The 11098-nt window shown below is 40.9% G+C and overlaps 1 protein-coding gene across 1 annotated transcript; it reads left to right on the forward strand.

Moving 5' to 3' along the window:
* The first annotated feature begins 614 nt into the window (after window positions 1-614).
* prdx4 (peroxiredoxin 4) lies at window positions 615-10783 on the forward strand. Its single transcript, XM_021618744.3, has 7 exons — window positions 615-3242; window positions 7589-7706; window positions 9187-9303; window positions 9398-9520; window positions 9705-9835; window positions 9996-10030; window positions 10677-10783. Exons 1-7 carry the CDS (start codon window positions 3029-3031, stop codon window positions 10725-10727), a joined length of 789 nt encoding a protein of 262 aa, XP_021474419.3. The 5' UTR covers window positions 615-3028; the 3' UTR covers window positions 10728-10783.
* Window positions 10784-11098: the final 315 nt, after the last annotated feature.

An 11098-nucleotide genomic window follows, 5' to 3' on the forward strand; every position in this document is an offset into this window, starting at 1 on the left:
GTGGTAGGCTTGATTACCAACAACGACGAGACGGCCTACAGGGAGGAGGTGAGGGCCCTCGGAGTGTGGCGTCAGGAAAATAACCTCACACTCAACGTCAACAAAACTAAGGAGATGATTGTGGACTTCAGGAAACAGCAGAGGGAACACCCCCCTATCCACATCGATGGAACAGTAGTGGAGAGGGTAGTAAGTTTTAAGTTCCTCGGCATACACATCACAGACAAACTGAATTGGTCCACTCACACAGACAGCATCGTGAAGAAGGCGCAGCAGCGCCTCTTCAACCTCAGGAGGCTGAAGAAATTCGGCTTGTCACCAAAAGCACTCACAAACTTCTACAGATGCACAATCGAGAGCATCCTGGCGGGCTGTATCACCGCCTGGTACGGCAACTGCTCCGCCCACAACCGTAAGGCTCTCCAGAGGGTAGTGAGGTCTGCACAACGCATCACCGGGGGCAAACTACCTGCCCTCCAGGACACCTACACCACCCGATGTTACAGGAAGGCCATAAAGATCATCAAGGACAACAACCACCCGAGCCACTGCCTGTTCACCCCGCTATCATCCAGAAGGCGAGGTCAGTACAGGTGCATCAAAGCTGGGTCCGAGAGACTGAAAAACAGCTTCTATGTCAAGGCCATCAGACTGTTAAACAGCCACCATTAACATTGAGTGGCTGCTGCCAACACACTGACTCAACTCCAGCCACTTTAATAATGGGAATTGATGGGAAATGATGTAAAATATATCACTAGCCACTTTAAACAATGCTACCTAATATAATGTTTACATACCCTACATTATTCATCTCATATATAGTATACAGTATATACTGTACTCTATCATCTACTGCATCCTTATTTAATACATGTATCACTAGCCACTTTAACTATGCCACTTTGTTTACATACTCATCTCATATATATATATATATACTGTACTCGATACCATCTACTGTATCTTGCCTATGCTGCTCTGTACCATCACTCATCCATATATCTTTATGTACATATTCTTTATCCCCTTACACTGTGTACAAGACAGTAGTTTTGGAATTGTTAGCTAGATTACTTGTTGGTTATTACTGCATTGTCGGAACTAGAAGCACAAGCATTTCGCTACACTCGCATTAACATCTGCTAACCATGTGTATGTGACAAATAAAATTTGATTTGATTTGAAGTGGGGTTTGAGAAACCACTGTGTATAGTTGAGATTGCCAAATTTGAGTCGGGAAGACGATTTGAGGGATTAGTGTTCCGACTGAGTTTGGTAAGTTTGGATTTCTTGTCTTTATAGCCATCGTGATCAACTGCACTGCACTGATGGAGCGGTTATCACAGAAAATAGATGTGGTAGTTGCAGCAGTTGAGAAATATTTGGGTTTGAGAGATTTCAGTGCAGAAGATCTACAGGGAGTTTTGAGAAAAGGGGTTCCTGCCAGGCCAATGGCCTGGTGTAGGATTGTTTAGGGCCAAAGGGGTGGGATGGGGTGCCAAGGGAAGCCAGGCTTCCCCCAAAAAATGACTAACAAAAAAAGAGAAAAACATAAAGAATGTATATTTCGTCTCTCTCACTTTCATAATTTAGGCCATCTATCTGATGCTGTCAGGTCAAAAAGAGTATGACATTGTTGCCGCCCATAGCATTGAATGCAAGGGAAGGAAGCCAGCGAGCATTTGGCCTCCCTTGATAAAAAAAAAAGAAGTATAAAATAATAGCCAATCAGCGTTGAGCTAAATTGAGTGAGCGCAACTGTGAATAGTCCTGGCGCACCCCACCATTTTTTTCAAGGGAAGTCGATTTGGCTTCTCTCCAATCACATCACAGGGAGAACAATATGTCATTGACAGAAACAACTTGAACTGTTGCATCTAGTTGTGTTGTTGTCCAGTGGCTGGCTAGCTAAAATGGACCGTTTTCTAAATTAGCCATGGATGGAGACAGGGATTTGGACTTGTGGTTTTACTTAATTCTCTATAATGGCCAATAATTATAACGGTGATTCTAATCCAAACATAAATTCATATATTGTTCCCCTGGCCTGAGAGGATGGAAGTTCAGTATGTAGCTAGATGTAGGCTAACGTTGGCCATAAAAAGGAAGTTAGGCTAGGCAGAACATTTTAGCCAGGTAGCCTAGGACAAAAAATTAAATTGTTTACTGTATGACAGAGTCATAGACCGTTTCGTCAGTATGAAAGAGAGGAGGATGGCATTGGTGTCTCTCTACAAGTAGGGTGAGTCAACATGTTTTTTTTACTTGCACGAACTCGCACACATACACAGAAATCAGAACCCTGGACAGCCACATCATATTTAGCTTACGTTGATTGGACTAAATCGTTTTTGGTATCTATTAGTTGTCACTGTATTAGACTAAGCATATGTGATTTGATGATTTTGAAATGTTGAAGTTGAAATGGTGCTAGGGTAGTGTTTCCTGTTTTCTTTGCAACTTGCGGTAACTCTCCAAGTGATTCTTAATAAATAGTTGTTTAGTAGTCCGAAAAAGTCAGAAACATTAACTTGCTTGACAATGCTGTTTGTTACATGCAATATGCTTTGTGGACTTAATCGGACAGAGGTTGCTCTCCGGTTTTGTGATGAAACAAAGGTGTGGTTGAATTTATTTGCCACTGTGTCTTCTTATTGTCTCTGCCTTAGGCGAATATATCACGGTCCCAAGGCATATTAACTAACAGGCTGGAGCAAACAATTAAATTATCACAACTCATAGGTTGTAATATGGCTTTTTTTCTGGCTTGGCTTCCCCAGTGATTTTACCCTCGCTCCCCTACTGTGTATAGCTGCAGGGTTAGAAGGTGGTGCAATTTAAAATGTCCACATGCCCCCTTTTTTTGTGACCAAAAATGTGCACTCCGCATTCTGACCTGCGAAAGGCAGCAATATGCATCACAGCGTCTAGTCTGCCGAAAATTCACACGAAGAAGGGGGTTTGTAGTTCTTCCTGTACAGTACTTTCTTAGCAGCTAGCTACGTGGTTTTAGCAAGACAGAGGAATGCACGTCATGCTTCATATGAAAATGTTAAAGGACATTTTAAGTGTGTTTTGCACAATTTGTCTTGTCACCAAGTTTACCACTGCAGCCCAAGACGGCTCTAATGGGAAAAAGGACCAAGAGTGTTACAACTACGCTGGAGGACACGTCTACCCCGGAGAGGCTTTCCGTGTGCCCGTCTCTGATCATTCCTTGCACCTCAGCAAGGCAAAAAGTGGGTATTGTCCCCCTGCACGGTACTGTATTTGTACTTTGCAATCATATTGACTTAAATTATTTTAATAACGGGAGGATGTCTTACCCAACAATACAATGGTAACTACAAAGTTAGCTAACTAGTTTGCCTACAGCCAATTAGATAGCTAACTTAGTAGTGTTGATTAATGTTAGCTAGACACCGTTCCAGTTATACTGCACATTTTCACAACTGAAGTTTGAATCAAATCGGTATTCGCGTTATTGTAATCTGCCAGATTTGACTTGTCGACCCAAATTCATAAATTGTAGCTAGTAGTACATTTGGACACGTCATGCCAAAAAACTTGGCTCCAACTGTAGCCTGCAGTTTTCTCGACCCTACGATTACGCTTGTTTACACTAAGCTGCACTGGGGTCAGAACGCCCGTCATGATTAGATTAAAGGTCCTGCTACACTATAGCCATTGGTGTGGCATTGCCATCAGTCGTTGAAGAAATGCTTCCTTTGAAATCAATGAAAGTTGCTTCTGCCAATGTTGAATTTGTGTTGTGTCATGTCCAATGGCAGCGCCCAAACTCAAGAATCAAGGTCCAATTCTCGATTGCTGACAAGTTCATTCTATCTTGTGAATTTAAATTATGAGAAGTACATTTGATTTTGTTTGCATATGGCCTTGGCTATACACCACTGATTATTTTATTATTTTAAGATCAGGGTGTCTGCTAGGTCTTTAAAGTATTACATTCATTTATCTGATTTCAAGGCCTTAAGTATTAAAATGTCTTTAAATTTCAAAGTCTTAAAAAAAGTGACGGAGATGACTACAGTGTTTCCGTTATATTGTGCCGCTGCTTAATTGTTTCCACCACGGAAAAAGATTGAACATCAAATAATGCTTCAGGTGCACTTTTAAGATGTTAGAGAGCAATCCACATGTATGCCTCCGTGTGTGCACGTCAAGTAAGTGTGAGAGTCGGGCGTTGCCAGAGGAGAGAGCAAGGAAGCCAATACAATTTGATAGACAACAATACTAGCTAGAGCTGGGACGATACACCGAAAGTTACCGACACTGACATTGCCCTCCTCTGACTGAATCATTTTGCTTATGTCGGTAAGTTCAGTGATTAGGCTACACAACGTTGCTGCTGGTTTCTTTTTGGTTCTAAAACCATTATTTGGTCAACACTAATATGCATTAACCTGCTTCCTGCAATGAAAACATCTGCCCTGTCCCTGTTTTGCTGGCTCTATTTACTCCTAGTCCCCCCTTTGCACACGGAGTGAAGCGCAAGCATACTGACAGCTGAGTAACATTTCAGAATTTTAATTGCGCGTCTCAGCTTTATGAGTATAACAATTTATTTCTGAACTTTCAATATAGAGGGAAAAAAATCACTTTACAAACACCGTATGTAGTTGAGATGATGCGTCAACGGAGCAGAATGCGCCGTTTGCAGTGGTAACCTACGGTGCATTCAGAAAGTATTCATGCTCCGCTCTGTCAAGTTTTTTTTTTGTTGATTATTGCTAGATCAAGTCTTGCCATAGATTGTCAAGCAGATTTAAGTCAAAACTGTAACTCGGCCACTCCAGAACATTCTGTCTTGGTAAGCAACTCCAGTGTAGATTTGGCCTTGTGTTTTAGGTTATTGCCCTGCCAAAAGGTGAATTAATCTCCCAGTGGTGGAATGCAGACTGAACCAAGTTTTCCTCTAGGATTTTGCCTAGGTTTTTTTAACCTGAAACTCCACAGTCCATGACAAGTACAAACATACCCATAACATGATGCAGCCACCACTATGCTTGAAAATATGAAGATTGGTACTCAGTAATGTGTTGTGTTGGATTTTCCCCAAATATAAAACTTTGTATTCAGGACAAAAATGTCATTGCTTTGACACATTTTCTTGCAGTATTACTTTAGTGCCTTGTTGCAAACAGCATGCATGTTTTGGAATATTTTGTACAGACTTCCTTTTCACTCTGTCAATTAAGTTAGTATTGTGGAGTAACTACAATGTTGTTGATCCATCCTTAGTTTTCTCCTATCACAGCCATTAAACTCTGTAACTGCCTCATGGTGAAATCCCTGAGCAGTTTCCTTCTTCTCCGGCAACTGATTTAGGAAGGATGCCTGTGTCTTTGTAGTGACTGGGTGTTTTGATACACCATCCAAAGTGCAATGAATAACTTCACCATGCTCAAAGGAATATTCAATGTCTGCTTTATTTTATCTACCAATAGGTAGATTGAGTTAATTACCTGTATATGTGGGATACAGAGATGAGAGAGTCATTCAGAAAATCATTTTAAACACTATTGCACACAGTGTGTCCATGCAACTTATTATGTGACTGGTTAAGCATATTTTTACTCCTGAAGTTATTTAGGCTTTCCATTAATTCTTTCATGTCTTACTTGTAAGTCTAGAGCCCTACTCAACCGCTTAGCTACCTTGCTTCGAAGTATAGCCATTTGATACCTTTTTTGGTTTTAGGCTAATGTTCAAATGGTACAGCATAATAGGTTAAGGAGAGCTGCGGGGGGGGGGGTACACTTTTTGTGTTCGAGTCCCAATCTTAACACACCAGATTTGACAAATCAACTACTTAACAGAACCTTGTTAAGCTGAGTCCGGTGTGTTTGAGCAGTGCTGGATCAAAAGCCTGCACACCCATTGGCCTAGCAGTCCAGATGGCGAGTTGACCATGTGTTTCATACAATAACAGTGCTGTATATTTGACTTTATTAAGTAATTTTTTCACAGTGGTATCGCTATGGTGTTGATTATCATTATACTAAGCTGGTATTGATATCGAAGCCTAAATTCTGAAAACGTAGTTTGTGATCTGGCGCTGCAGTGTCTTAATCTAACCATGATTGTGTTACGACCCCAGTGCAGCTCAGTATAAACAAGCGGAATGGTAGGGTCAGAATATGCTGGCTACTCAACTACTGTCTCAAGGACCCAGACAGGAGGGCCCTAGCAATAACAGCTGCTGCACCATACAATCCCAATGGATGCATCTCAGTCAGTGTTATGTTAAGTGGCTTTCTTTATCTGCGTTCATTTAAAATGGCAGGTGAAATTAAATTCTAGGCTGGTACCTTCCCTATCGCTTTCACATTTGTTGCGTTTTCCAATCAGCAGAGGAGAGAAGATAAGGAGGCCACTTCCAGGATGCACCCCATGAGGTAGCCAGGTGTGCTCTATCCCAAGATGTACTGACTGTTAAGGAGTGTAGGTGTAACAGTATTGCTTCCGTCCCTCTCATTTGACGGAACCTATGTTCGAACCAGACCCTCTGAACACATCAACAACTGTCACCCACGAAGCATCGTTACCTACAAAAGCCGCACCCCTTGCAGAGCAAGGGAAACAACTACTTCAAGGTTTCAGAGTGTATGACGTCACGAAATAAACTACTAGCGCGTACCACTAACTAGCTAGCCATTTCACATTGGTTACATGGGCAAGCCTACTCCATTAACATCCAAGGACCAAAAATGTTCTGAGGTAAACTCAAATCAAATTTATTTATATAGCCCTTCGTACATCAGCTGATATCTCAAAGTGCTGTACAGAAACCCAGCCTAAAACCCCAAACAGCAAGCAATGCAGGTGTAGAAGCACGGTGGCTAGGAAAAACTCCCTAGAAAGGCCAAAACCTAGGAAGAAACCTAGAGAGGAACCAGGGGTGGCCAGTCCTCTTCTGGCTGTGCCGGGTGGACTGACTCTGGCAGCCAAACCAGCCAAATACGATACGGTTATAGAAACATAAAAAGCCCTCTACTTTCACATCACATTAAAATCATTTTACTAATGCAAAATATACACTTACTGTTTTAACAGTGCAGCCAACAGTACTTCTCAGTTACAACACTTTTCTGGCGTTTGGGGACGCTAACGTTAGATGGCTAGGCTAATTAGAACAAGTGGTCGCCTCTCTTCCGTAAACAGTCCGTAATATGGCCGTGTGGGGGTTGTAATTTTACCTTTTTTTGTTTTATGAAAAATCTTTCTCGATTAGCCGCAATGGAAGTAAACTTCCAAAGGTTTCCAAAACCGTATTAGGATTATTGACGTAGAGGGAGCCCTCTTTGGTGAAAGAAAGCTGTGTGCCCCAAGCCTGCCCTGAGCCATAGGCCTACCTGCACACTGCTCACCAACTATGAACAAATACTATTCATTGTTGACCAAGCACACTAAATAATGGTGTGTTGGTATGAGCAACATTTGGGATACACAGCAGGAAGTCTGTTCTGATTGGGTTTTCCCTATAATGTGATCAGCAAATAACTTGCTTGCTCGTGCTTTGAACTGTCATCAAATGTGTTTTTGTTATTTCTTCTTTTTGCAGTTTCAAAGCCTGCACCTTACTTTGAGGGATCAGCTGTCATCGATGGTAAGTTTAAGGAGCTCAAACTGTCGGACTACAAAGGGAAATACCTAGTCTTCTTCTTCTACCCCCTGGACTTGTGAGTACTATCTCTTACTGACCTTCATCCTAAAACAATCCCTCTTTTATAGTGTTCTTTGCTACTGGCATAAAATGTTAGTTTGTTTATTTGACTTTGTTATACATATTTCGGACATCATTTATTATTTTTAAAGGGCAATGTTTTATATGACCCCCCTTTCAAACAGTCCCATTTTTACCACTTGTCGGTATGCACATTTTACAGGCTACATCCCGTTGCGCAGCCGGCGGATGTCTATTTGAATAAATCCATTGACTATATAACATCACAAAGAAATCCATTATTATTATTATAAGTTTCGGCAGATCTTAAGAAACATTAAGATACTAAGAAAATGTATTTCAATAGAATAGCATATTTAGAGTTTTATGTTACTCGTCTGTGCAGCCTAAGCTATAGGCTATGGCTGCACCATGCAAATGAAATCAATAGTTCATTAAACAAACAAGACACAATTACATTCCCCTGCCCAGATCAGTCAACACAACATTTTATAGTAAGAATAAAATATAAATAATATTTTTTCCCAAACAACTTGAGTGTTGCGGGAACATGTGGCCCCGCTGTTAATCAATTTAAAAAAGTGATCTTCTGAAACCGAGCCCATGCCCTCATCGCTTTTAAGTGCTTTAGAAACCCTAGAACTTGCTCTTTCCGATCGTGTATTAAAATGAAATGTCTGACCTAGATGAACGTGATTTAAAAAATGTATTTTAATGGCATTTTTGCTTAAAGATTGCAGATCCACATGTAATATTTTTTCCTACCCTCTCCATATTATGCACATTGATAGCTTGCTAGCAAATGTACTCAAACTGATTTAAAAAAAATATATATATATTAGCACTAGGCAATTATCTAAATAATTGGAGCTAAACGTGCAAGGAGAAATGACTGGTGAAATTAATCAAGCAACAGAAATGTAAATTATTTATTAGAATCCCCATTAGCTGTTGCTCACACAGCAGCTACTCTTCCTTGGGTCCACACACATGACAGACTGAACATTAATGTACAAGAACAGCTTAAGGACCGAACTACATGCATTTAAATGGAAAGAACACATGCAATTAAAGCATTGTCCCAATGCCTGGAAAAAATGTTACTGCTGGGTTTTCAGAGCTGTTGGCAAACTGGGTTTGTTATTGGTTTCCCCTTTCAGATATAAAGAAAAGGCAGTATAACGACGGTATGGTAAAGATTGCAGGATTTTGTCTGGGTATTAGTGATTTTAGTAATGTACCCGGATGAATAAATATAAAATAGCAATCCAAATCATCGGATTTTAATTGGGAGATTCAGGGAAAGAGAGAAATTATTAGTAGTGTATTGTAAAATCTAAACTGTAGTAACTGTTATATAGATTTTTGTTGTATTTTAGAACCAGTGACTTAATGAAAATCCAGTATGCTTTGGTAAAGTAATAATGTTGTTGGCTGTGTGTTATTCTGATGACACTAACTCTGTGTACCTGCAGCACGTTTGTCTGCCCGACTGAGATTATTGCGTTCAGTGATCGTGTGCACGAGTTCCGTGCCATCAATGCTGAGGTTGTTGCCTGCTCTGTCGACTCACAATTCACACATCTGGCATGGTAAGATTACAAGCATCACACCCCTCTTCAGAGGTGCTTGGACTTTAATTTCAGAGTTGTTTTTTTTTTCTCCTTCCGGCTTTGTTGTTAACAGGATCAACACACCCAGGAAGCAGGGGGGACTCGGACCAATGAAAATCCCTCTGCTGTCTGACCTCTCACACCAGATTTCCAAAGACTATGGAGTCTTCCTGGAGGATGCAGGACACACACTCAGGTACAGTATACACTTGCTCACGGGGGTAGAAGCCACTTCAAAAGAAGATTACTAGTACTACTACCATTTTTTATTTTTTAAATGGTACAACAAAACACCTTTAACTCATATAAGTTCATGAGGTTTAAAGTAATGCGGTTTGAAACTGAACCAAACTTCTCATTGTTTTAATTGTCTCCCTCAGGGGCCTGTTCATCATCGACGACAAGGGCGTCCTGAGGCAGATCACCATGAATGACCTCCCTGTGGGGCGCTCTGTAGACGAGACCCTGCGGCTTGTCCAAGCCTTCCAGTATACTGACAAACACGGCGAAGGTACGGTTCACACCTCAGCCTCCAAATTCAGTCTCACCACATAACATTCTCAGATAATACAGCTAAACACGTAATTATCTGTGGTTGCTATGGATGGTCTTTTTACATTATTTATTTGTTTACAGTTTTGTGTGAATTAAAAAATATTATTTTTTTGCAGTGTGCCCAGCAGGATGGAAGCCAGGCAGTGACACAGTAAGTTTCATACTGTGTGTGGTTAAAGGGGCAATCAGCAGTTGCTACATCAATTTGTACCCATTTGATTCTTGAAGAATAACTTCTAAATGCCTCATGAGCTTAGTCCAACTGTCATACCCTATCAGAACCTGAAAAATAGGAGCTTGTTTTATTCCAATGTTTGTAAACCAACACTATATAGCCTCAACATGGTTAAAACTATAACCATGAATGGTCAATCCTTGCATCCCCTTGGCTCTGTCGATGAGTTTGAGTAGTTACATTTCTCCAGCCGCGTCCCTCCATCTTTTTACCGAAACAGGGTCGGGGAATACGCTTTATTATTGTTTCAACTGCTGACTGCTGCTTTAAGTGAGTGCATGCATGACATATTTATCTCCACCCGGCACAGCCAGAAGAGGACTGGCCACCCCTCAGAGCCTGGTTCCTCTCTAGGTTTCTTCCTAGGTTCCTGCCTTTCGAAGGAGTTTTTCCTAGCCACCGTGCTTCTGCATTGCTTGCTGTTTGGGGTTATAGGCCGGGCTTCTGTATAAACACTTTATGACATCTGCTGACGTAAAAAGGGCTTTAAAAATACCTTTGATTTGATAGGATTTTCTTAGACAATTGCTTGTGCACTAATTCAATGTATTACTCTTCACAGATAATCCCAGACCCAGCGGGCAAACTAAAGTACTTTGACAAGCTGAACTGACCCTCCCCTCTAATAAACACTTTGGTTTAAACTCAGAATAAAAACAGTTTTGATAATCTGGTGTCTGTTTTGTTTTTAGCAATGTTTAGCCATATTTGGCAAATCTAATCTAATTCAATCTCATCTAGCGATCTGAGTAAACTAGTGACCTTTTGAGATGAGAAACAGGACAGGAACTACGACAACCGTATAATGTCTCTTAGAAATGTCTGACATTCTGACACACCAGAACAGAGAAGTCTATAAACTTGTTGCTTGAGAGTTTACGCACATATGGGAAACATATAACATAAAAGGTGCAGGCATGACAAAGTACAGTGCCTTCAGAAAGTGTTCACACCCCTTGATCTTTTCCACATAGTTGTTATAGC

Source organism: Oncorhynchus mykiss, chromosome 10, assembly GCF_057628025.1.
Source record: "Oncorhynchus mykiss isolate SJ-2025 chromosome 10, ASM5762802v1, whole genome shotgun sequence".
Classification (NCBI taxonomy): domain Eukaryota; kingdom Metazoa; phylum Chordata; class Actinopteri; order Salmoniformes; family Salmonidae; genus Oncorhynchus; species Oncorhynchus mykiss.